Source organism: Pseudophryne corroboree, chromosome 2 (genome assembly GCF_028390025.1).
Source record: "Pseudophryne corroboree isolate aPseCor3 chromosome 2, aPseCor3.hap2, whole genome shotgun sequence".
In the NCBI taxonomy this organism is placed as follows: Eukaryota; Metazoa; Chordata; class Amphibia; order Anura; family Myobatrachidae; genus Pseudophryne; species Pseudophryne corroboree.
In genome coordinates this window covers 282,169,876-282,196,071 of record NC_086445.1, presented here as the reverse complement: position 1 = coordinate 282,196,071, position 26,196 = coordinate 282,169,876, and the positions used below count along the sequence as shown (strand labels likewise).

The following is a 26,196-nucleotide window of genomic DNA, read 5'->3' as shown; positions in this document are numbered from 1 at the left end:
TGGGGAAAGGCGTTCCATGTGTAAACATGGGACCCCTTTCAGTGCGTGGTCGGGTTTCCGTTTTATTATTTTGCCAAGTACGTGGATTATACAAAGGTCTGATTCTACACTGGATTATGTGAGTATAATTTTATTCACCAAGGATTCTACATGGAGAAGAAGACCGAGCCTCGTGGGAACATAGGTAAGTATGTATGTATGGAGGTGTGCATGTATGTAATAAAATTATACTTTCACGGTGTGTGTGTCCTGTTTTTTTGGGGGTATTTTTTTTAGTAGTAGTACTACAGGTACCAGCGGGCCCGGTTTTCCACCGCATGCTGGTACTTGTGGTTCTCCAAGTACCAGCTTGCGGGGAGGCTTGCTGGGACTTGTAGTACTGCTACTAAAAACAATATTCAAATTTTTTCAAAAGGCTATCAGCCCCCCATCCGCCGCCCTTGGATGGGGGGGACAGCCTCGGGCTTCACCCCTGGCCCTTGGGTGGCTGGAGGGGGGGACCCCTTGATTTAAGGGGTTCCCACTCCTCCAGGGTACCCCGGCCAGGGGTGACTAGTTGGGTATGTAATGCCAGGGCCGCAGGTACCAGTATAAAAGTGTCCCCCAGCTGTGGCATTATGTACCTGGCTAGTGGAGCCCGGTACTGGTTTAAAAAATACGGGGGACCCCTACGCTTTTTGTCCCCCATATTTTTGGAACCAGGACCAGGCGCAGAGCCCGGTGCTGGTTGATTAAATATGGGGGAACCCCTGTCATTTCCCCCCCCCATATTTTTTCAACCAGGACCGGCTCAAAGACCCCGAGGCTGGTTATGCTTAGGAGGGGGGACCCTACGCAATTTTTTTTCCAGTTTTTACACTAAACAGACCCTTTCCCATAGATAACCATGCACAGATCTCACGCAATTTTTTTCAGATTTTTTAAGACTTTAATCAACTTTTTAAGGTACACAATGAAGCCCTGCACGGATCTCACAGATCCGGCCGGGTTTCCTTGTGTTTTGTCAGGCAGTGTTTTACTCATCACTCCCGTAAAATACTGCCTGATATTACGAATCACATCGACATCGGAAAAAACGATTGTGCAAAACTCGGCAGCTTAGTGAATGATCGTATCAGGATTCAAAAAGTTTCAGTAAAATGCACCCGATACCATTCGAGTTCAAACACCCTTCAAAACGGCCAAAACACGAATCTTTGTAAATATACCCCCTGGTCTCCACAGCTAGGGCTGGTAATTCTGATCTTTTGCCTTATATTCCCGCACAGCCTAGGAAAGCACGACATTTTTAAATGCAGTCCTTTCGATCACAAAGAAACAAGCAAGTCCAAGGTGCGTCCTTTCTTGCCAGAGGCAGGGGCAGAGGAAAGAAGCTGCACAACACAGCTAGTTCCCAGGAACAGAAGTCCTCCCCGGCCTCTACAAAATCCACCGCATGTCGCTGGGGCTCCACAGGCGGAGCTAGGCCCGGTGGGGGCACGTCTTCGAAATTTCAGCCACAAGTGGGTTCACTCCCTGTTGGATCCCTGGGCAATAGATATTGTGTCTCAGGGATACAAGCTGGACTTCGAGGAGATGCCCCCTCACCGTCGGCCCTGTCGGCTTCCCCCCACGTGAGGGAAATAGTGTTAACTGCAATTCACAAATTGTATCTTCAACAGGTGGTGGTCAAGGTTCCCCTCCTTCAACAAGGAGGGGGTTATTATTCGACCATGTTGTAGTCCCGAAACCGGACGGTTCGGTCAGACCCATATTGAATTTAAAATCCCTGAACATATACCTGAAAAGGTTCAGGTTCAAGATGGAATTGCTGAGTGCGGTCGTCGCAAGCCTGGAAGGGGGGGATTTTATGGTGCCTCTGGACACAAAGGATGCATACCTTCATGTCCCCATTTATCCACCTCATCAGGCGTACCTCAGATTGGGGGTACAGGATTGTCATTACCAATTTCAAACGTTGCCGTTGGTCTCTCCACGGCACCGAGAATACTTACCAAGGTAATGGCGGAAATCTCCTCATAAAAGCGGGATCAAGAGAGCAGTTGCTGATCAGCGTAGCACTTTCTCCGGAAGTGTAACGGCAACACGGCTGGATTCTAAATATTCCAAAGTCGCAGTTGGTTCCTACGGCTCGTCTGCCTTTCCTAGGCATGATTCTAGACACAGACCAGAAAAGGGTTTATCTCCCGATAGAAGGAGCTCATGACACTGGTCAGGAACCTATTAAAACCAAAACAGGTGTCCGTGCATCACTGCACTCGAGTCCTGGGAAGGATGGTGGCATCATACGAGGCCATTCCCTTAGGCAGGTTCCATGCGAGGACCTTTCAATGGGATTTACTGGACAAGTGGGCCGGATCACATCTTCAGATGCATCGGTTAATCACCCTATCCCCCAGGGCCAGGGTGTGTCTCCTGTGGTGGCTGCAGAGTGCTCACCTTCTCGAGGGCCGCAGATTCGGCATTCAGGACTGGGTCCTGGTGACCACGTATGCAAGCCTCCGAGGGTGGGGAACAGTCACACAGGGAAGAAATTTCCAAGGTCTGTGGTCAAGTCAGGAGACTTGCCTTCACATCAACATCCTGGAACTAAGGGCCGTATACAACGCCCTACGTCAAGCGGAGACCCTGCTTCGCGACCAACCGGTTCTGATTCAGTCAGACACCATCACCGCAGTGGCTCATGTAAACCGACAAGGCGGCACAAGGAGCAGGGTATCGATGGCGGAAGCCACCAGAATTCTTCGCTGGGCGGAAAATCACGTAAGCGCACTGTCAGCAGTGTTCATCCCAAGAGTGGACAACTGGGAAGCAGACTTCCTCAGCAGACACGACCTCCACCCGGGAGAGTGGGGACTTCATCAGGAAGTCTTCGCACAGACTGCAAGTCGGTGGGTACTGCCACAGGTGGATATGATGGCATCCCGCCTCAACAAAAAAGCTACAGAGGTATTGCGCCAGGTCAAGAGACCCTCAGGCGATAGCTGTAGACGCCCTGGTGACACCGTGGGTGTTCCAGTCGGTCTATGTATTTCCTCCTCTTCCTCTCATACCCAAGGTGCTGAGAATAATAAGAAAAAGAGGAGTGAGAACGATACTCATTGTTCCAGATTGGCCACGAAGGACTTGGTATCCAGATCTGCAAGAAATGCTCACAGAGGACCCGTGGCCTCTTCCTCTAAGACAGGACTTGTTGCAACAAGGGCCCCGTCTGTTCCAAGACTTACCGCGGCTGCGTTTGACGGCATGGCGGTTGAACGCCGGATCCTAGCGGAGAAAGGCATTCCGGATGAGGTCATTCGTACGCTGATAAAGGCTAGGAAGGACGTGACAGCTCAACATTATCACCGTATATGGCGAAAATATGTTGCTTGGTGTGGGGCCAGGAATGCCCCTACAGAGGAATTCCAGCTGGGCCGTTTCCTTCACTTCCTACAGTCAGGAGTGACTTTGGGTCTAAAATTGGGTTCCATTAAGGTCCAGATTTCGGCCCTATCCATTTTCTTTCAAAAGTAATAGACTTCTCTACCTGAAGTTCAGACGTTTGTGAAGGGAGTGCTGCATATTCAGCCCCCTTTTGTGCCTCCAGTGGCACCTTGGGATCTTAACGTGGTGTTGAGTTTCCTGAAATCCCACTGGTTTGAACCATGTGGATAGAGCAGAGTTGCGTACCCGTCCACAATTCCTGCCAAAAGTGGTTTAATCTTTTCATATAAACCAACCTATTGTGGTGCATGTGGCTACTACTGACTTGGAGGATTCCGAGTTGCTTGATGTGGTCAGGGCTTTGAAGGTTTATGTAGCCAGAACGGCTAGAGTCAGGAAAACAGACTTTGTTTATCCTGTATGCTTCCAACAAGCTTGGTGCGCCTGCTTCAAAGCAAACTATTGCTCGCTGGATCTGTAACACGATTCAGCAGGCTCATTCTGCGGCTGGATTGCCGCTGCCAAAATCAGTTAAGGCCCATTCCACTAGGAAGATGGGCTCTTCTTGGGCGGCTGCCCGAGGGGTCTCGGCCCTACAGCTGTGCCGATCGGCTACTTGGTCAGGTTCAAACACTTTTGCAAAGTTCTACAAGTTTGATACCCTGGCTGAGGAGGACCTTGTGTTTGCTCATTCGGTGCTGCAGAGTCATCCGCACTCTCCCGCCCGTTTGGGAGCTTTGGTATAATCCCCATGGTCCTTACGGAGTCCCCAGCATCCACTAGGATGTTAGAGAAAATAAGATTTTACTTACCGGTAAATCTATTTCTCGTAGTCCGTAGTGGATGCTGGGCGCCCGTCCCAAGTGCTGACTTCTTCTGCAATACTTGTATATAGTTATTGCTGCAATAAGGGCTATGTTATTGTTGCATCAGGGTTGAACTGATGCTCTGTTGTTGTTGTTCATACTGTTGACTGGGTAAGTTTATCACAAGTTATACGGTGTGATTGGTGTGGCTGGTATGAATCTTGCCCTGGATTTCCAAAATCCTTTCCTTGTACTGTCAGCTCTTCCGGGCACAGTTTCTCTAACTGAGGTCTGGAGGGGGGACATAGAGGGAGGAGCCAGAGCACACCAGAATCTAAATTCTTTCTTAAAGTGCCCATGTCTCCTGCGGAGCCCGTCTATTCCCCATGGTCCTTACGGAGTCCCCAGCATCCACTACGGACTACGAGAAATAGATTTACCGGTAAGTAAAATCTTATTTTTGCACTGCTGTGATCAGATAGTCGCCGCCTACAGGGGGAGTGTATTTTAGCTGTGCAAGAGTGCGAACGCATGTGTAGCAGAGCTGTACAAGCAGATCTTGTGCAGTCTCTGCGCAACCCAGGACTGACTTAGCCGCTGTGACCACATCAGCCTGTCCGGGACCGGAATTGACGTCAGGAACCCTCCCTGCAAATGCATGGACACGTCTGCGTATTTCCAGACACTCGCTGAAAATGATCAGTTGACACCCACAAACGCCTTCTTCCTGTCAATCTCCTTGCGAACGGATCTGTCGCACAAACCCATAGCTGAGCGGCGATCCGCTTTGTACCCGTGCGACGCGCCTGCGCATTGCGGTGCATGCGCAGTTTGGACGTAATCACCCTCTGTGCGAAAATGCACAGCAGCCATCAGGAATTACCCCCATTGTGCCTGAGTGTTGTCAATCTTACATTAGTAGGCTTGTGGGAAGACATATTTATTTTCCCAACTACAGCCAGAATCACATCAGCACACCAGAGGTTACATGAGACCATGGGGCAGATTTATTAAGCCTGGTGAAGTGATAAAGTGGATGGTGATAAAGTACCAGCCAATCAGCTCCTAACTTCCTTGTTACAGGCTGGGTTTGAAAATGACAGTTAGGAGCTGACTGGTGCGTTATTACCTTCCACTTTATCACTTCTCCATGCTTAATAAATCTGCCCCCCCATACCACTTTAACATTGCTTGATCTTCGCAACAGTGTTATTGTAATGATTATATTGTCACTCTAGAGCCTCTGTCTCCTGGTTCTGTTGTTATTCGTGTCTATGTAATCCTTTAATCCAGTGTCTCCCAAATCCACTTCTAATGGTGCATGTTTTTGTTTTCCATATTTCTTAGCTGGAGCACATGAGTATTAATTACCAAGTGGCACAATTTAATAACTACTTAACTCTCCTCATCCTCATCCTCCTCCTCATCATCAGGTTCCTCTTGTAGAACTAACACCCCACAGTGCCCTGTGTCACTTTGTAAGAAAGTTGCTCTACGCCTCCCCATCCCCTATTATTTCGGAATGTAAGGAATGAATGTTTACATGGATATAGGAGCAAATGGATTTGTTCAGAGTGATCTTGTCATACTGCACAATCTCATTCCCAGAGTTGTCTGTGAGATGAAGATTTTGTGTGGTACACTTTGTAGTATCAGTATACTTGGTGACTTCATGTGCACAGGGTTTTAAGTGAGTGAGTTTAGCAGATATTTAATCTGTCTAAATCTTAAAACTATTACATCCTTCAAAGAAATTGAGTTTGTCTGAGATTAAATGGTTATCGGATAAATTGAGTTGTTTACAATGTTCTGATGCTGTTTTAGCTGAGTTATTGATTGTGCTGTGGTCATCCTCCAGCAGCTGAAGCATTAGAACGTAACATTGTTTTTGTGTCTGTTGTTTCTGTGATAATGTTGCCTTACTTCCCAATTTGGGCATATTTTCTGTATTTTAAGACTGACTTGCAGGTGGGCCCTCATACATCTAGCCTCCATACGTTATGCAGTGCAAGATGCCTGGCACGAGTGAGCCGGGTGTGGATCATCAAATCGACAGTGTCTAGGTCGACAATGTTTAGGTCGACAGGGTTTCTAGGTCGACATGTGCTAGGTCGACAGTTTTTCATGGGTTTTTTTGTGTCGTTTTCTCCGTACAATGACCAGGAAGCCCAATTAGTGCACCGTGTCCCCTCGCATGGCTCGCCGTGCCTCGCTTCGCTCGGCACAGATTACCGTTCCAATCGTAGTCCACGTGGATCATTAAGTATGAAAAAGTTCAAAAAAAAGATTTTTTTTCTCTGGCTGGGTCCACAGGATTATCCACAGGATAACATTGGGATATTGTCGAGCGACAGCGAAAATGGCACCAACACGGTCACGAGCTTTCTGGCCTCCCAGGATGCATTGGGGCCTCCACTATATAGTCCCGCCCACTGACTCAGTCAGATCAGTTTTTTGCTTGGTGCGGCAGGAAGCCGCATGGTCACAGGGCTGCTGTGAATGCAGCCTCAAGTTTTCATTACTTTATTTTTATAGACTTACTTAAATGTTTTTTTAGAGCAACTTCTCTTAACAGCGTCTTAAATGCATATTTAGAAAGAGTCGCTCCAACAACTCCCCACCATGTCGCAACAACGCTTACCTTCGGGTATCAGTGCTGTCTCGACGGGCGTCTGTGTCGGATGTTCTAGCAGGTCCAGCAGACGTAACCAGGCTGTGGTCGGAGCTTGGGGAGACGGTGAGTCTATGGACTTCCTCTTACTAGAGGGGTCAGGACACAGCTACACTGATTTTGGTGGAGATTACAAACAGTGTGTTGATGCGCCGAACATCTCGAGTGTGACAGCGCTACGCTCTGGGGATCATAGGCGCCAGGACTAGGTAGAGGCCGCGATCCTGGGAGTTTAAGTCAACAGGGGGATTGAGACGCTCTCCTGGCCGTCCCTTCTCCGAGTTCATGGCCAGTTCCCGCGCGTCTCTCGTTTCATGAACTAAATGACCTCACTTCCGGCTCAGACACTACCACGAGGGTACTCGGTCGCAGCTTAGACACTGCGGTTGTGTACACTGGATATAAACCCGCCCAGACCGAGTCGCAGGCCTTAGCGTCTGCATACACGTGGAAGTCGCTCAGCGTCCGTGTCCGTTGGTGAGCATCTGTGTCCGTTATCCGTTATCAAGAGCGGCAGTGTACACCAGTAGCGTCTGAATCCACTCAGCGTCTTACGAGCGTATTTGCTTGGATATGGAAGTGTGGTGAGTCTCCCTGTATCCCGCTCTCTGGAGGCAGGGTATACAGTACTAGAAATTCTCTCCACTTCTTAGTATGCATTGTTAATTTTTAGTACCTATTGCATATGAGACCTGTATATTACTGTGTTTTCTGCATGTTATGTTGAAAATAGAACCAGTTAAAACAGAAGTACAATTTTCCTACTTATGTATAAGTTGTTTTGGAGGTTGTATTCTCATATGACAATATTTAATGCTTTAACATGTGACTGACTGCTAGTATGTGTGCTGACTTTTCTATGTAATGTCAGTCCTGTTCTGACCCTCAAATCAGGTGCATTGTGGTCAGATTGATTTCACCTCTATATACTGACATATAGGGTGTTCTTCAGTCACAAATTGTGTAGTCTATAACAGGTTAATACCATGTCTGTGAGCGGAAAAAGTGATGAGGAGAATTTATCAAGCACTCCTATAGCCCTAACATGCTTATCTTGTAAGTCAGGGATAATTGATATGAATCAATTGGTCACTTATGAGGGGTTGTGTGCAAACTGTATCGCTTTTCAGCGAAGTAAAAAACAGGAGTTGGTTCAACCACCAACAGAGCCATGGAATATGTTCGCAAAGACTCTGTCTTGAATAGCGGACAGGTTAGCTCCGGTAGCACCACCTCAAGGGTTAGGTTACACTATGAACCCATACATGCAGCTCCCTTCCTATGGTTTGGTTCCAGTAGCCTCTACAAGCAACCAAGGGGCAGGTAAGACTAAGACCGATACGTCTGTGTGGCAGACTACACAAGATGATACATCGGATGATGATGAGGAAACAATAGATTCAACTCCGTATGATGATCAGTCGCAGAGCTTTAGTTCAGAAGATGTAGCTGAACTTATTAATATTAATGCCGTGAAGGCTGTGCTTTCTTTGGAAGAGCCAGCCAAGACCGCGTTAAAAGCAAAAGCACCTGTATTTAAACGAACAAAATCAGTGAAGGCTGAATTTCCAGCGTCAGATGAGTTGACAGAAATGATGGATGAGTCTTGGGCAGCGCCCAGTAAAAAGTATAAGATTACTAAGAGATGAGATTCTTATTATCCATTTCCTGCTGGGGATTGTTCGAAGAGAGAAGTTCCTCCAAAAGTAGATGCACATGTTCTGCGACTCGTGCATAAATCTGCTTTACCACTGTCATCTACCTCTTTGAATGATGTCACAGACAGAATGGTAGAGAGCCTTTTGAAAAATATTTTTTCTCTAGTAGGAGCAGTGGTAAGACCTGCTATGGCTTCGGCCTGGGTAGCAAAGGCTATGGGCGAATGGATAGAGGAACTAGAGAACAGCATCCCTTCTCCTTCGGGGGAGCAAGAGGATCGTTTTTGCCGTTTAAGACAATCTGCCCAGTATTTGGAAGAAGCAGCAATTGATGTAGGTACAGTTGCTTCTAAAGCTTCAGCCTTGACAGTAGTCGCTCGCAGAGCAATTTGGCTACGTACCTGGAAGGCAGATGCGGAATCCAAGAAAGAATTGGAAGCATTGCCTTTTGTGGGTAATATATTATTTGGAAAACCTTTATCGGATATCCTAGAATCAGAGGCTGAATCGAAAAAGGTCAGATTTCCGGCTACCTATAACCCTAAGTCCAAGGGTTTAAAATTTCGCTCTTTTCGTTGGCAAAGCAAAGCGAAAGCAAAAGAGGAGCCTAAACAACCCCAGTTTAAATCCAGGGGTAGGAAGCAGTGGGCTAGCAAAAAGCCAGCTTCCAAACCTGAACAGAAACCCTCAGCCTGAAGAGACGGGCCTCCGCCTGGAGGATTCCAGGGTTGGGGGCCGACTCTTTCAATTTGCACACATATGGCAACAGTCAACAGCAGATGCCTTGGTGCAGAAGGTAGTATCTCAGGGGTATGGGTTCCCGTTCAGGAGGCAGCCTCCTCAAAGATTTTTTTGCACCAGCCGTCTCGTATAGAGTCGAAGGCCAATGCCCTGCAAGAAGCAGTCCAAAAATTACTGCAGTCAGGTGTGATTGTCCCAGTACCTCCATCACAAAAGGGACAGGGGTATTACTCCAATCTATTTCTAATCCAGAAACCAAATGGGTCATATCGACCAATTCTAAATCTGAAAATGTTGAACAAATACATATGGATCCCGAAGTTCCACATGGAGACGTTACGCTCCATAATGTTGGCTATGGAACCGGGAGATTACATGGTATCTCTGGATGTACGGGATGCTTACCTACATGTGCCTAGAGCACTGTCACATCAGTGTTACCTAAGGTTTGCCATCCTCCAGGAACATTTCCAGTTCCAAGCTCTGCCTTTCGGGCTAGCTACAGCACCCAGGGTGTTTACCAAGATCATGGTGGTTATGGCAGCTTGTCTGCGCAAGCAGGGGATAAGAATATTCCCATACCTCGACGACCTGTTAATCTTAGCACAGTCGCAAGATTTACTGTTGAGCCATCTTCAACAGACGATAGTTTGTTTACAGAGACTCGGGTGGCTCATAAATTGGGAGAAGTCGTCTCTGAATCCGTCACAGCGGATGGTTCATTTGGGGGCCATATTGGATTCAGACCTACAGAAAGTTCTCTTGCCAGAGAAAAAGATAGTCAAAGTGCAAGTCATGGCTCAGGAAGCGTTGCAAGCCCAGACAATGTCAGTCCATGCAGCAATGCGACTGTTGGGTCTGATGGTATCAACCTTCGACATGGTGGAATGTGCGCAATTCCACTCCAGACCATTGCAGCATCTGATTTTGACCAAATGGAACGGAAATCATCAAACGATAAAGAAGCAGATGATAAAGATTCCAGTAAATGTAAAAGGGTCTCTAGCGTGGTGGCTACAGACAGACCATTTAAACAAGGGGAGACCCTTTTGGATAAAAGAGTGGCAAGTCCTGACAACAGATGCCAGCCTGCAAGGCTGGGGGGCGGTACTCGGAAGCCTATGGTTCCAGGGAAAATGGACCGCAAGGGAAAGTCGCCTGCCGATAAATCTGTTGGAGATAAGGGCAGTTTATTTGGCTCTAGTTCAGGCAAAGGACAGTCTACAAGAAAGACCAGTCCAGATCCGCTCAGACAATGCGACGGCAGTAGCATACCTCAATCATCAAGGAGGAACTCACAGCAAGAGTCTGATGGAGGAAGTAACTCCTATTCTAAGATGGGCAGAACTCCATCTCCCGGCAATGTCAGCAGTATTTGTCCCGGGTGTACTAAATTGGGAAGCTGATTTTCTCAGTCGGCACACCATTCAGGAAACCGAATGGGCACTACACCCGGAAGTGTTTCAGACACTGGTGAACAGATGGGGTCTACCGGAGATAGACCTTATGGTGTCTCGTCTAAACAACAATGTTCCGAGGTACGGATCAAGAACAAGGGACCCAGGAGCGGTCCTGGTAGACGCACTGTCAGTAGAATATAGGTTTCAGCTGGCATGTCTGTTCCCTCCGATATCTCTGTTACCCAGAGTTGTGAGAAAGATAAAACAGGCAAAAGGAGCAATTATTCTAATAGCTCCAGCTTGGCCAAGTAGGCATTGGTACACAGATCTGTTGAGAATGTCAGTGGAAACACCGATACTGCTCCCTCAACGTCCAGATCTGTTAATGCAGGGTCCTTGTTATCACATCATCTGGATCGCCTATCTTTGACGGCGTGGCTGTTGAAACCTCTATCTTAGAGACTAAAGGATTTTCGAAACAAGTAATCCAAACCATGCTTAGAGCAAGAAAGCCTTCTTCGGCCCGTGTGTATCATAGAATATGGCAAACCTATATTCACTGGTGTACTGGAAAAATTTACAATCCAAGATCTTTTAAAGTAGCTAGGATTTTAGATTTCCTTCAGGCAGGATTGGATAAAGGGTTGAAAGTGGCTTCCTTGAGGGTGCAAGTCTCGGCGTTGACTGTAAGGTTTCAGCAGAAGATTGCTGATTTACAGGATGTACGTACATTTTTCCAAGGAGTAGTACATATTCAACCTCCATTTGTTCCTCCTGCAGCTCCCTGGGATTTGAATTTAGTTCTTAAATTTCTCCAGGGTCATTTGTTTGAACCACTTTAGAGAGCAGATCTTAAGTGGTTAACGGTTAAAGTTCTTTTTTTACTGGCAATGGCGTCAGCCAGAAGAGTGTCAGATTTAGGAGCATTATCATGTAAGTCTCCTTTCCTAAGTTTTTTTCCAGACAGAGCAGTTCTCAGAACGAGATCTAGCTATCTTCCAAAGGTGGTATCAAAGTTTCACCTGAATGAAGAAATTGTAGTCCCAGCTTTTCAGGTATCGGGACTATCTGCGGGAGAAGCGTCGCTGGACGTGGTCCGGGCTTTAAGAATCTACATAGATCGTACTAGTGCCATCAGGAAAACAGATTCTCTCTTCATCCTCTACAGATTTTATAGGAGAGGTTGGCCTGCTAGTAAACAGACGCTGGCGAGATGGCTCTGAATGGTTATATCAGAAGCTTATTCTCATGCAGATCTCCCTATTCCAGCTAATGTCTCTGCACACTCTACACGTAAGGTAGGTCCTTCTTGGGCAGCACAGCAGGGTGCTTCAGCAGAACAGATATGTAGGGCAGCCACATGGTCTTCCATAAACACATTCATCAGACATTATGCCTTTGATACTTTTGCCTCTCATGACGCAGACTTCGGGCGAAAGGTCCTCCTGTGCAATCAGGAGCGTCCCCACCACTAAAATGGCTTTGGGAATCCCAATGTTATCCTGTGGATAATCCTGTGGACCCAGCCAGAGAAATATACGTTATGGTAAGAACTTACCGTTGATAACGTGATTTCTCTTATGTCCACAGGTATCCACAAGGATCCCACTCTGACGCATCTGATTTGAGGATCTAGACAATCACTAAAACCTCTTCCTTCTTGTATGGAAGGGTGTGCATGTGTGTTCTTATCGCCTGTACAGGTCTCTACCTAATGTTCCTGCCTAAAATCGCTGTGGAAAGAACTGATCTGACTGAGTCAGTGGGCGGGACTATATAGTGGAGGCCCCAATGCATCCTGGGAGGCCAGAAGGCTCGTGACCGTGTTGGTGCCATTTTCGCTGTCGCTCGACAATATCCCAATGTTATCCTGTGGATAATCCTGTGGACATAAAAGAAATCACGTTATCAACGGTAAGTTCTTACCATAACGTATATTTTTTGAAAAACTCATGTCGACCTATTATTATTATTATTATTACATTTTATTTATAGGGCGCCACAAGTGTTTCGCAGCGCCGTACAAAGGACAGTACAGGGAGACAAAACTTAGCATAACAGTAAATAAATAACAAAAATGGAGTGCAGGTAACAAAGAGCAACACAATTCTCAAAACATAATACAGCTTAGATGTAAGTAGCGAAGGAGCAATCATTGTACTACTTGGGGCTGGCGGCCATAGATAGAGATGTGCCTTTACCAGCAGGAGAGAAAGCAGGTAAAGATGGTCGCTGAGTGAAATGTGTCAAGAAGAGGGTTTAGACAAGAGGAAAGAGGGCCCTGCTCTGAAGAGCTAACAATCTAGTGGGGAGGGGCAACAGACAGATGACATGAGGTGCAAGCAGGTAAGCCTGATGGTGGTATGCGAGCAAAGCAGAGATGTCCAAGGCATGGGGCAGGGGGATGGAGGAGCAGCCTAAGGACTAGGTTATGCATTGGAGGGGTATCACATGTCGACCTAGAAACCCTGTCGACCTTCAGACCCTGTCGACCTAGTGACTGTCGACCCATAGTGGTCAACCTAAACATTGTCGAGCTGACAGTGTAGATCTTCAGACCGGATCCTGAGTGAGCCGCCAGGTTCCGTGCAACTCCGCTAGTCGTGGGGTGTCCTTTTTTTTTTGGCTGAAAATGCATCTTAGTCGAAACACAATACATCTAGGACACACCAGGTCACTGCGCTGATTTATTTGATACACGGCACTACACACATGTCTGTGCGCGACTTAGTCTGTATCTGGTGCACAGTGGAACTTTGCATGGTAAAAAGCATTCCAGCGCTTCGTATACATATTCAGAGATTCAGTTGCACAAAGATATACTGGTGTCGTACTGTATATCAAATTAATCCGCACAGTATCCCGGTGCGTCACAGTCGCATTGCTTTGTGACTAAGATGCATTTTCTAGTAAAAAGATGCAAGAGAGACGCCTGATATGTTAGCAGAGTCTCATGGGACCTGACGTGCTGTTCGGAGCAAGTGCAGCAATGATCTGTATGCTTGTTATGTGTACCTCACAGCAGAGCTGAGAATGTAATCGTATATCAGGTCAGTTGCATGGGATTTAATGTTTGCAGGTTTAATCCTTAGATTTGGTGATTGGTAGGAACATTATGTATGTCAGTTATCCATGAACCTCTTCAGCCCATTTGTGAGCATCTTTACCCTATGTCTTGTAATCTGTCTTCTGACAGAAGGAGTATCTGCAAGGATGGCAGTGCCCCCACTTGGCACTAAACCCAGTCATGTATCGGTGTAATATTTTTACCCTAGACATGCTGGATATAAATGTATCTATGTATCTGTTCAGTGACTTTTCTTCTGGAAGAAGGGTGTTTTATCTGTTCAGCAAAAACAGTGGTAGATGCAATGCCATGGCATATATGACTGTGATGCACCTTACCAAGTCACTCTAAATCTAAGGATGATGAAACACAATCATCTATTTAGTTTGAATAGGGAGGTGGATACACCCAATGTAGCTTCATTGATGGAAGCATAGCCATTCATAACCTTTATTTATTTACAGGTCATCTAAGGATGAAAATAATTATTTTTCTCTGACGTCCTAGTGGATGCTGGGTACTCCGTAAGGACCATGGGGTATAGATGGGCTCCGCAGGAGACTGGGCACTCTTAAAAGAAAGATTAGGTACTATATCTGGTGTGCACTGGCTCCTCCCTCTATGCCCCTCCTCCAGACCTCAGTTAGTATCTGTGCCCAGCCAGAGCTGGATGCACCCTAGGGGCTCTCCTGAGCTCCCTAGAAAAGAAAGTATTTGTTAGGTTTTTTATTTTCAGTGAGATCTGCTGGCAACAGACTCACTGCTACGTGGGACTGAGGGGAGAGAAGCGAACCTACCTGCTTGCAGCTAGCTTGGGCTTCTAAGGCTACTGGACACCATTAGCTCCAGAGGGATCGAACACAGGCCACAGTCCTCGGTCGTCAGGTCCCGGAGCCGCGCCGCCGTCCCCCTTGCAGAGCCAGAAGAACGAAGAGAAGTTGAAAATCGGCGGCTGAAGACTCCGGTCTTTATTAAGGTAGCGCACAGCACTGCAGCTGTGCGCCATTGCTCCCTTAGCACACCACACACTCCGGTCACTGATGGGTGCAGGGCGCTGGGGGGGGGGCGCCCTGGGCAGCAATTAGATTACCTTACTTGGCGAAAAGCACATAATACAGTCTGATAAACTGTATATGTGCATTAACCCCCGCCATTAAAGTGCATAAAAGGACAGAAGCCTGCCGCTGAGGGGGCCGGGCCTTCTTCCTCAGCACACCGGCGCCATTTTCTCTTCACAGCTCAGCTGGAAGGAAGCTCCCCAGGCTCTCCCCTGCAGTATCCTGGTACACAAAGGGTAAAAAAGAGAGGGGGGGGGCACATAAATTTAGGCGCAAAACTGTGTATATAAGCTGCTATAGGGGAAAAATCACTCAGTATAGTGTACATCCCTGTATTATATAGCGCTGTAGTGTGTGCTGGCATACTCTCTCTCTGTCTCTCCAAAGGGCCTGGTGGGGGAACTGTCTTCAAATAGAGCATCCCCTGTGTGTGTGGTGTGTCGGTACGCGTGTGTCGACATGTCTGAGGTAAAAGGCTCCTCTAAGGAGGTGATAGAGCGGATAAGTGTGTGGGAGGGTGTCTCCGTCAACAACGCCGACACCTGTTTGGATATGTGTAAGTGCTGAGGTAAAATTATTGCACAAAAGGTTAGGGAACAGAAAGGAAATCTACCCTGGTCTGTCCCTATGTCACAGAGTCCTTCAGAGTCTCTCTATGTTCACTATCCAAAATAACAAAGTAACTCCACTGTCGACTACGATAATGCAAAGTTACAGCCAAGAGGGCTAAAAGATATTCAATATATGATTATTGGAATAAAAGATGATTTGCATATCACTGATGACTCATCTGTCCCTGACACGAGAGTACACATGTTAAGGGGAAGAATGCTGAGGTAAATTTCCCTCCTCTCATGAGGAAAAAGAGCGGGAATCTCCAGACAAGAGACGGCAGCTTCCCACAAGAGAATTCTCAGGCTGTATCCTTTCCCCACTAGGGCCAGGATGGGTTGAGAATCTTCCCCTTGGGTGTCCTGTTTGCACTAGCTATTCTCAGGGATCCTGCAGATAGTGTGCACATTCTAGTATACTACCCAGACCGGCGATTGTGTCGGCATGGGTTTATAGCGCTGTGGCAGCGTGGACAGGTACCTTATCAGCAGAGATTGAGACCCTAGTATGCATATAAATATTTTAAGATGCTGTCTTAAGTGATAGATATATAAATATAAAGCATGCCCAAAGGGACATGAGTATACTGGGTCCTAGAGACAAAAGCTATGTCGATTTCTGCTTGACGTGTACTGTAGAATATACATTGGACAGATGATGCCGACTTAAGAGGCATATGGAAGGCTGAGGATGGTGTGGAGAAAGGTTCTCGGGCCTGGTCTCCACAGTTATAGCTGGTAATTCTGATATTTTGCCTTATATTCCTGCACAGCCTAGGAAAGCACGACATTATTAAATGCAGCTTTTCGAATAAAGAAACAAGAAAGTCTGAGGTGCGTCCTTTCTTGTCAGAGCCGGGGGCAGAGGAAAGAAGCTGTACAACACAGCTAGTCCCCAGGAACAGAAGTCCTCCCCGGCCTCTACAAAAATCCACCGCATGTCGCTGGGGCTCCACAGGCGGAGCTAGGCCCGGTGGGGACACGCCTTCGTAAGTTCAGCCACAAGTGGGTTCACTCCCTGTTAGATCCCTGGGCAATAGAAATTGTATCGCAGGGATACAGGCTGGACTGTGAGAAGATGCCCCCTCACGAGGACCCGGCGGGCTTCCCCCCAAGAGAGGGAGCCAGTGTTAACTGCAATTCGTAAATTGTATCTTCAACAGGTGGTGGTCAAGGGTCCCCTCCTTCAACAAGAGGGTGTTATTATTCGACCATGTTATAATCCCGAAACCAGACGGTTCGGTTAGAACCATATTGAATTAAAATCCCTGAACATATACCTGAAAAGGTTCAGGTTCAAGATGGAATCGCTAAGAGCGGTCATTGCATGCCTGAAATGAATCGGGACATAAGGGATGCATACCTGCGTGTCCCCATTTATCCACCTCATCAGGCGTACCTCAGAATTGCGGTACGGGATTGTCATTACCAATTTCACCAAGGTAATGGCGGATATGATGGTGCTCCTGCGGAAGCAAGGTGTCACTATTATCACATACTTGGATGATCTCCTCATAAAAGCGAGATCAAGAGAGCAGTTGCTGGACAGCGTATCACCTTCTCTGGAAGTGAAACGGCAACACGACTGGATTCTATATATTCCAAAGTCGCAGTTGGTTCCTACAGCTCATCTGCCTCGCCTAGGCATGATCCTAGACACAGACCAGAAGAGGGTTTATCTCCCGATAGAGAGAGCTCAGGAGCTCATGACACTGGTCAGGAATCCATTGAAAACCAAAACAGGTGTCAGTGCATCACTGCACTCGAGTCCTGGGAAGGATGATGGCATCATACGAGGCCATCCCCTTCGGCTGGTTCCATGCAAGGACAATGGAACTTACTGGACAAGTGGTCCGGATCACATCTTCAGATGCATCGGTTAATCACCCTATCCCCCAGGGCCAGGGTGTCTCTCCTGTGGTGGCTGCGGAGTGCTCACCTTCTCGAGGGCCGCAGATTCTGCATTCAGGACTGGGTCCTGGTGACCACGGATGCAAGCCTCCGAGGGTGGGGGGCAGTTACACAGGGAAGAAAATTCCAAGGTTTGTGGTCAAGCCAACAGACTTGCCTTCACATCATTATCCTGGAACTAAGGGCCATATACAACGCCCTAAGTCAAGCAGAGTTTCTGCTTCGCGACCAACCGGTTCTGATCCAGTCAGACCGCAGGGGCTCATGTAAACCGCCAGGGCGGCACAAGGAGCAGAGTGGCGAGGGTAGAAGCGACCAGAATTCTTCGCTGGGCGGAGAATCAAGTAAGCGCACTGTCAGCAGTGTTCATTCCGGGAGTGGACACGACCTCCACCCGGGAAAGTGGTGACTTCATCAGGAAGTCTTCACGCAGTTTTGCAAATTGATGGAAACTGCCTCAGGTGGACATGATGGCGTCCCGCCTCAATAAAAAGATAAAAAAGGTTTTACGCTGGGTCAAGGGACTCTCAGGCGATAGCTGTGGTCGCACTAGTAACACCGTGGGTGTTCCAGTCGGTCTATATATTCCCTCCTCTTCCTCTCAGACCCAAGGGCTGAGAATTGTAATAAACGGAGGAGTGTGAACAAGGGCCCTCATTCCGAGTCGTTCGCTCGGTATTTTTCTTCGCATCGCAGCGTTTTTCTGCTTAGTACGCATGCGCAATGTTCGCACTGCGACTGCGCCAAGTAATTTTGCTATGAAGATAGTATTTTTACTCACGGCTTTTTCTTCGCTTCGGCGATCGTAGTGTGATTGACAGGAAATGGGTGTTACTGGGCGGAAACACGGCGTTTTATGGGCGTGTGGATAAAAACGCTACCGTTTCCGGAAAAAACGCGGGAGTGGCTGGAGAAACGGAGGAGTGTCTGGGTGAACGCTGGGTGTGTTTGTGACGTCAAACCAGGAACGACAAGCACTGAACTGATCGCAGATGCCGAGTAAGGTTGAAGCTACTCAGAAACTGCTAAGTAGTTTGTAATCGCAATATTGCGAATACATCGTTCGCAATTTTAAGAAGCTAAGATTCACTCCCAGTAGGCGGCGGCTTAGCGTGTGTAACTCTGCTAAAATCGCCTTGCGAGCGAACAACTCGGAATGAGGGCCAATATTCTTTGCTCCGGATTGGCCAAGAAGGACTCGGTACCCGTAACTGCAAAAAATGCTCTCAGAGGACCCATGGCCTCTGCCTCTCAGTCAGGACATGTTGCAACAGGGACCCTGTCTGATCCAAGACTTACCGCGGCTGCGTTGGACGGAATGGCGGTTGAACGCCGGATCCTAGCGGAAAAGGGCATTCCGGATGCAGTTATTCCTACGCTGATAAAGGCTAGGAAAGACGTGACAGCAAGACTTTTTCACTGTATATGGCGAAAATAGGTTGCTTGGTGTGTGGCTGGGAAGGCCCTACAGAGGAATTCCAGGGGGGTCGATTCCTGCACTTCCTACAGTCAGGAGTGACTATAAGCCTAAAATTAGGGTCCATAAAGGCCAAGATTTCGGCCCTATCCCTTTTTCTCTCAAAAAGAACTGGCTTCACTGCCTGAAGTTCGGACGTTGTTACAGGGGTGCTGCATATTCAGCCCCTTTTGTGCCTCCAGTGGCACCTTGGGATCTTAACGTGTGTTGGATTCCTAAAATCCCACTGGTTTGAGCCACTTAAGACCGTGGAGCTAAAATATCTCACGTGGAAAGTGGTCATGCTTTTGGCCTTAGCTTGGACTAGGCGTGTGTCAGAATTGGCGGCTTTGTCATGTAAAAGCCCATATCTGATCTTCCATATGGAAAGGGCAGAATGGAGGACTCGTCCCCAATTTCTCCCTAAGGTGGTATCATCGTTTCATTTGAACCAACCTATTGTGGTGCCTGCGGCTACTAGGGACTTGGAGGATTCCAAGTTGCTGGACGTAGTCCGGGCCCCGAAACTTTGTTTCCAGGACGGCTAGAGTCAGAAAAACTTACTCGCTATTTATCCTGCATGCACCCAACAAGCTGGGTGCTCCTGCTTCAAAGCAGATTATTGCTCGCTGGATCTGTAGCACTATTCAGCTTGCACATTCTGCGGCTGGACTGCCGCATCCTAAATCACTAAAAGCCCATTCCACGAGGAAGGTGGGCTCTTCTTGGGCGGCTGCCCGAGGGGTCTCGGCTTTACAACTTTGCCGAGCTGCTACTTGGTCGGGTTCAAACACTTTTTTGCAAAATTCTACAAGTTTGATACCCTGGTTGAGGAGGACCTTGTGTTTGCTCATTCGGTGCTGCAGAGTCACCCGCACTCTCCCGCCCGTTTGGGAGCTTTGGTATAATCCCCATGGTCCTTACGGAGTACCCAGCATCCACTAGGACGTCAGAGAAAATAAGAATTATTAAGTGCGGACTCTCTGCAATACATGTATATAGTTATTGCTTAACTAAAGGGTTATTGTATGAGCCATCTGTTGAGAGAGGCTCAGTTATTGTTCATACTGTTAACTGGGTATAGTTATCACGAGTTGTACGGTGTGATTGGTGTGGCTGGTATGAGTCTTGCCCTGGATTCCAAATCCTTTCCTAGTAATGTCAGCTCTTCCGGGCACAGTTTCCCTAACTGAGGTCTGGAGGAGGGGCATAGAGGGAGGAGCCAGTGCACACCAGATATAGTACCTAATCTTTCTTTTAAGAGTGCCCAGTCTCCTGCGGAGCCCATCTATACCCCATGGTCCTTACGGAGTACCCAGCATCCACTACGAACTACGATAAATAGAATTACCGGTGAGTAAATTCTTATTTTTTTTTCTGGTTCGTCTCAAAAGTAATGCACTTTCTATAGTGTAGTCCTGTATTTGAATGGGAGCATACGTTAGCTGTAGTGCCATTGCTTTGTGTGCAAAATTATCGCTTGCATTTACACAAATATTTGAGAGTGTGTAAGTTCCCAGAGATAAAACATTTAGTAAGTTTCTAGTATTTTATATATCAGTCTATTATGACAGAATTACTTTGATTTGTTCTGTTACACGTTCATGTGTATTTACCTGTATTTCCATTTAGTTATTAAAAAATATACAGTACTAGTTACCAGCCTGTCAAAATTACAGAACAACATAACATTAATGTCAGCACCGGTGGCTGTGCGTGGCCGGAGCATCACTTGAATTGCTCCGTCGGGAGCATCTAGTAGTCGCCGTCACGCAAAACACACTAATTCCTCCCATAGAGTGATGAGCAGTGTTAGCCTTTTATTATATAGTATGCAGCTATCAAATACTTTATTCAAATTGAATCTGTTGTGTTGCAGGTGGAGTATAATGTCCTATGAGCTGAAGTTACCACCAAAGGCCTCTATCCTTCCTATATCTCCAGAAGAGGAATCTGAAGATTGCCAAGTTAGTGAACTTTCTTTGTACACCAAAATTGTTGACTTGCGTTGTTAAATGAGCTTTGAGTATTGAATAACCATATTTCTCTTACGTCCTAGAGGATGATGGGCTCCACATTAGTACCATGGGGTATAGACGGGTCAACCAGGAGCCATTGGCGCTTTAAAAGTTTGAGAGTGTGGGTTGGCTCCTCCCTCTATGCCCCTCCTACCAGACTCAGTTTAGAAAAATTGCCCGGAGGAGCCGGTCACAGCTAGGGGAGCTCCATAGGAGTTCTTTTAGTTTTATTGTTTTATAAGAGTTTTAGGCACAGGGAGGCTGCTGGCAACAGCCTCCCTGCTTCGTGGGACTAAGGGGGGGGAGTAGTGTCCGCCCTAAGGGGTCTGAGCCACTATCTACTGACAGGACACTGAGCTCCTGAGGGGAATGATCGTTCGCCGCCACAGGTGATCGCTCACCCCCGCAGCATGCCGCCACCCCCTTACAGAGCCAGAAGATTGAAGTGGCGAGTGAGTCACCGGCCCCCCTAGCAAGCGGGGAGCCGGCGTGAAGATGGCGGCAACAGGGTGGGAGCGCAGTACTAACTGCGCTCCGGAGGCTCAGCGGTACTTAGTGCAGCGCTGTGAGGGGCGCCCTGAGCCAGCGCCGTACCCTACACTGGTATTGAAGTCTGTCGGGCCCCGGTTACACTGCCAGCGTTTTCCTCAAGCCAGTATAAAGATCAGTGGAGCAGGAAGCAGCACCATGAAAGGGGGCGGAGCTTCTCCTCAGAGCCGACCCAGCAGCGTTCAGCACCATTTTTCCTGCCTGCAGATCACTAGGGAGAGCTGTCCCTCCAATTCAACTCCAGCTATCTTGTACAGTACCAGGGGGTTGTAGTAGGGGGGAGGCTGTTCAAATACTGTGTAACCTATTAAGGTACACAGTAAGCGCTAGGTAGTGGCTTCCCTCTATCGCTGTGTGTCGGTTGGCTCCAATCTCTGTGGCTCTCTTGGCATTCTTGGGGGGAAACTATATGTATCCTTTCCCTGTGTGTGTGTGGAGTGTTTGCTGTCTCCCAAAAAAAAAACATGTCTAGGGACTCTGTGTCATATGCTGCAGAGGATAATTCCTCTCAGGACGATCCCATTCCATGTACTCAGGATTGTACTGTTTTATCACAGATCCCTGCAAAGGAGCCTGAGTGGTTTGCCTCTGTTAAGGGTATGATTTCTCAGATTTCTACTAGGTTAGCACAGACTGAGACTGCAACGCCGGTTTTACAGAACTCTATGGCGGTTTGGTCTGGGGCTGTTCCTTCAGGGCCCCCTAGTGTACACCCTCAAAAACTTGCTCTTGCCCGGATTATGCAAGATGACACGGATACCGATTCTGACACTGCAGACGGTGATGGGGATGTGCTGCGGGGGGCGGCATCTCTTGCAAAAGGGGTGCAGTTGATGATTGAGGCCATTAGAGATGTGTTGAATATTGCTGATGCAACACCTGAGCAGATTGAGGAGGCTTACTTCACGGATAATAAGGAAGCCTCCCTAACCTTCCCTGCGTCTAAAGAATTAAATGTTGTATTTGAAAAGTCCTGGGAAAACCCAGCGAAAAAATTCCAGATCCCCAGAAAGGTTCTGGTTTCTTTTCCCTTCTCTGAGTATGATAGGAAGAAATGGGAAAACCCACCCATAGTTGACGCATCTGTTTCCAGACTGTCAAAGAAGGTGGTTTTACCTGTCCCGTGTTCTACCGCGTTAAAAGAACCGGCTGATCGCAAAATTGACACTACGCTCAAATCCATATACATGGCTTCAGGGGCGATACTACGACCTACTATTGCCTGTGCATGGATCTAAAGCTATAGTAAAGTGGTCAGGCACGTTACTTGAGGAATTGGATACAATGGATAAAAGTGACGTTGAATTGTTTTTACGTAACGTACAGGATTCTCCAGGATTTCTGGTGGAATCCATGAAAGACCTGGGTACGATGGCTGTATGAATATTTTCCATGTCTGTCTCAGCTCGCAGAGGACTCTGCCGACGCGGAATCCAGGAGATGTGTGGAGAACCTACCCTACACAGGTCAGGCTCTGTTTGGGGAAGTGTTGGATGTGTGGATTTCCACGGCAACTGCAGGTAAGTCACCTTTTCTTCCCTCAGCTGCGCCTGCTCCAAAGAAACCCTTTTCTTCAGCTACGTCACAGTCCTTTCGGACAGCTAAAACAAGAAAGACCAAGCCTTCTAACACCTTCTTTAGAGGAGGTCAGGCAAAATCCAAAAAACCTGCTACTGCAGTTTCCCAGGACCAGAAGCCTGCTTCTGGTACATCAAAATCCTCAGCATGACGGTGGACCACATGGCCTGGAGGAGGGGCCGGTGGGGGCGAGGCTCAGACAGTTCAGCCACATTTGGGTGTCGTCCGGCCTGGACCCCTGTGTACAGGATATTGTTTCCCATGGGTACAGGCTGGAGTTTCAAGAACTCCTGCCTCACCGATTCTTCAAATCAGGCTTACCAGCTTTGCTGGCAAACAGGGCTGTCCTACAGGAAGCCATCCAAAAATTGGAAAAGTCACAGGTCATTGTACCAGTTCCACCTCAGATGCAAAACAAGGGTTACTATTCGAATCTTTTCGTGGTACCGAAACCGGATGGTTCGGTCAGGCCAATTTTGAATTTGAAAGTGTTGAACCCCTATCTAAAGGAGTTCAAATTCAAAATGGAGTCTCTGAGAGTGGTGATCACAGGTCTGGAGGAGGGGGGAGTTCCTGGTATCCCTGGATATCAAGGATGCGTACCTCCACATTCCGATTTGGCTGCCGCACAGATTTGCACTGTTAGACAGCCACTATCAATTTCAGGCGCTGCCATTCGGCCTCTCCACAGCACCGAGGGTGTTCACCAAGGTGATGGCAGAGATTATGCTTCTCTGCAGACAGGGGGTAAACATAATCCCATATCTGGACGATCTGCTGATAAAGGCATCGTCCAGGGAGATGTTGTTGCAGTCCATTAATCTCACGACTCGTCTGCTCAGGGACCACGGTTGGATCCTGTACCTTCCAAAATCAAATTTTGAGCCAACAAGGAGGTTGTCTTTTCTAGGAATGATCCTCAACACGTAAGTGCAGAGGGTGTTTCTGCCAGAGGAGAAAGCGTTGGTGATTCAAACAATGGTCCAGGACGTCCTGAAGCCAGCCCTGGTATCGGTTCATCAGTGCATTCGCCTTCTGGTGAAGATGGTTGCCTCTTACGAGGCTCTACAGTACGGAAAGTTTCATGCTCGGTCATTCCAACTGGATCTCCTGGACACGTGGTCGGGATCTCATCTACACATGCACCAGAGAATACGTCTGTCGCCGAAAGCCATGATTTCACTCCTCTTGTGGCTGCAACTACCCCACCTTCTGGAGGGCAGCAGGTTTGGGATTCAGGGCTGGATCCTTCTGACAATGGATGCAAGTCTCCGGGGGGCTGGGGCGCAGTCACTCGGGGAAACCTTCCTAGGAAGGTGGTCAAGCCTGGAATCCAGTCTTCCAATAAACATTCTTGGAACTAAAAGCCGTCTACAATGTTCTTCTCCAAGCGGCCCATCTTCTGCGAGATTGAGACATTCAAGTGCAGTCGGACAATGTAACGACGGTGGCCTAAGTAAACCGACAGGGCGGAACGAAGAGCAGAGCTGCAATGTCAGAAGTCACAAGAATCTTCCTCTGGGCAGAAAAAACACGCGTTGGCGCTGTCAGCAATCTTCATTCCGGGAGTAGACAACTGGCAGATTTCCTCAGCAGACACTATCTCCATCCAGGAGAAATGGGGCCTCCATCCGGAGGTGTTCACAGAGGTGACATATCCTTGGGGTGTACCTCAAATAGACATGTTAGCCTCTTGTCTCAACAAGAAGCTTTGGAGGTATTGTTCCAGGTCAAGGGACCCGCAAGCCATGGCAGTGGAAGCCCTGGTGTCTCTGTGGGTGTTCCAGTCGGTGTACGCGTTTCCTCCATTTCCACTCATTCCAAGAGTTCTAAAACTCATAAAGAGAACAAGAGTTCAGGCAATCCTCATTGCTCCGGACTGGCCAAGAAGGGCTTGGTACGCGGATCTTCTGGGTCTTCTGCTGGAAGATCCGCTGCCTCTTCCTCTTCGGGAGGACCTGTTACAACAGGGGCCGTTCGCTTATCAAGACTTACCGTGGCTACGTTTGATGGCATGGAGGTTGAACGCCAGGATATTAGCTTGGAAGGGCATTCCGAATAAAGTCTTCCTACCCTGATAAAGGCTAGGAAAGGAGTAACGTCTAAACATTACCATCGCATTTGAAAAAATTATGTATCTTGGTGTGAATCCAAGAAGTATCCTACAGTGGAGTTTCAACTGGGACTGTAGGTGTGGATATAGGCCTGAGGTTGGGATCCGCAAAGGTCCAGATTTCGTCCTTTTCCATTTTCTTCCTGAAACAATTGGCTGCCCTCCCTGAGGTTCAGAATTTTTTGAAGGGGGTTTTGCACATCCAGCCTCCCTTTGTGCCGCCTACGGCGCCCTGGGATCTTAACGTGGTGTTGCAGTTCCTTCAATCGGATTGGTTTGAGCCTCTACGGCAGGTTGAGGTCAAGGTTCTCACATGGAAGGCTGTCACTTTGTTGGCCTTAGCTTCTGCTAGACGCGTGTTGGAATTGAGGGCTTTGTCCTGTAAAAGCCCCCTACTTGATCTTCCATGATGATAGAGCGGAGCTCCGGACACGTCAGCAGTTCCTTCCGAAGGTTGTGTTGGCTTTTCATATCAACCTATTTTGGTGCCAGTTGCTATTGACTACTCAATTTCATCAAAGTCCTTAGATGTTGTAATTGCTCTGAAAATCTATGTGAAGAGGACTGCTCATCACAGAAAATCAGACTCTGTTTGTCCTGTATGATCCCAAGAAAATTGGGTGTCCTGCTTCTAAGCAGACGATCTCTCGCTGGATCAAGTTCACTATCCAGCATACGTATTCTACGACAGGATTGCCGTGTCCAAAATCTGTACAGGCCCACTCTACTCGTACGGTGGGTTCTTCCTGGGCGGCTGCCCAGGGTGTCTCGGCTTTACAGCTTTGCCGAGCAGCTACTTGGTCAGGGTCGAACACGTTTGCTAAGTTCTACAAGTTCAATACTTTGGCCTCTGAGGACCTGAAGTTTGGTCAATCGGTTCTGCAGGAGCCTCCGCGCTATCCCATACAAGGGTGGTTCGGGATGTCCTGAAGCCAACCCGGGTGTCGATGTACATTCGTCTTCTGGGGAAAATGGTGGCCTCTTACGAGGCGCTTCAATACGGAAGGTTTCACGCAAGACCCTTCCAGCTGGATCTGTTGGACAAATGGTCCGGATCGCATCTTTACATGCACCAGAGGATCCGTCTGTCGCCAAAGGCCATGATCTCCCTTTTGTGGTGGCTACAGTCTTCT

General features: G+C 47.9%; 1 protein-coding gene across 7 annotated transcripts in view; it reads left to right on the top strand.

The window, feature by feature from the left end:
• DGKH (diacylglycerol kinase eta) overlaps positions 1 to 26,196 on the top strand; it is a 642,901-nt gene that overhangs the window by 404,095 nt on the left and 212,610 nt on the right. For all 7 annotated transcript variants that reach the window (XM_063952870.1, XM_063952869.1, XM_063952867.1 and 4 more), the window contains one exon: positions 20,685 to 20,772. In XM_063952870.1, the coding sequence (XP_063808940.1) occupies positions 20,685 to 20,772 (88 nt within the window). The remainder of the gene's footprint in view (positions 1 to 20,684; positions 20,773 to 26,196) is intronic.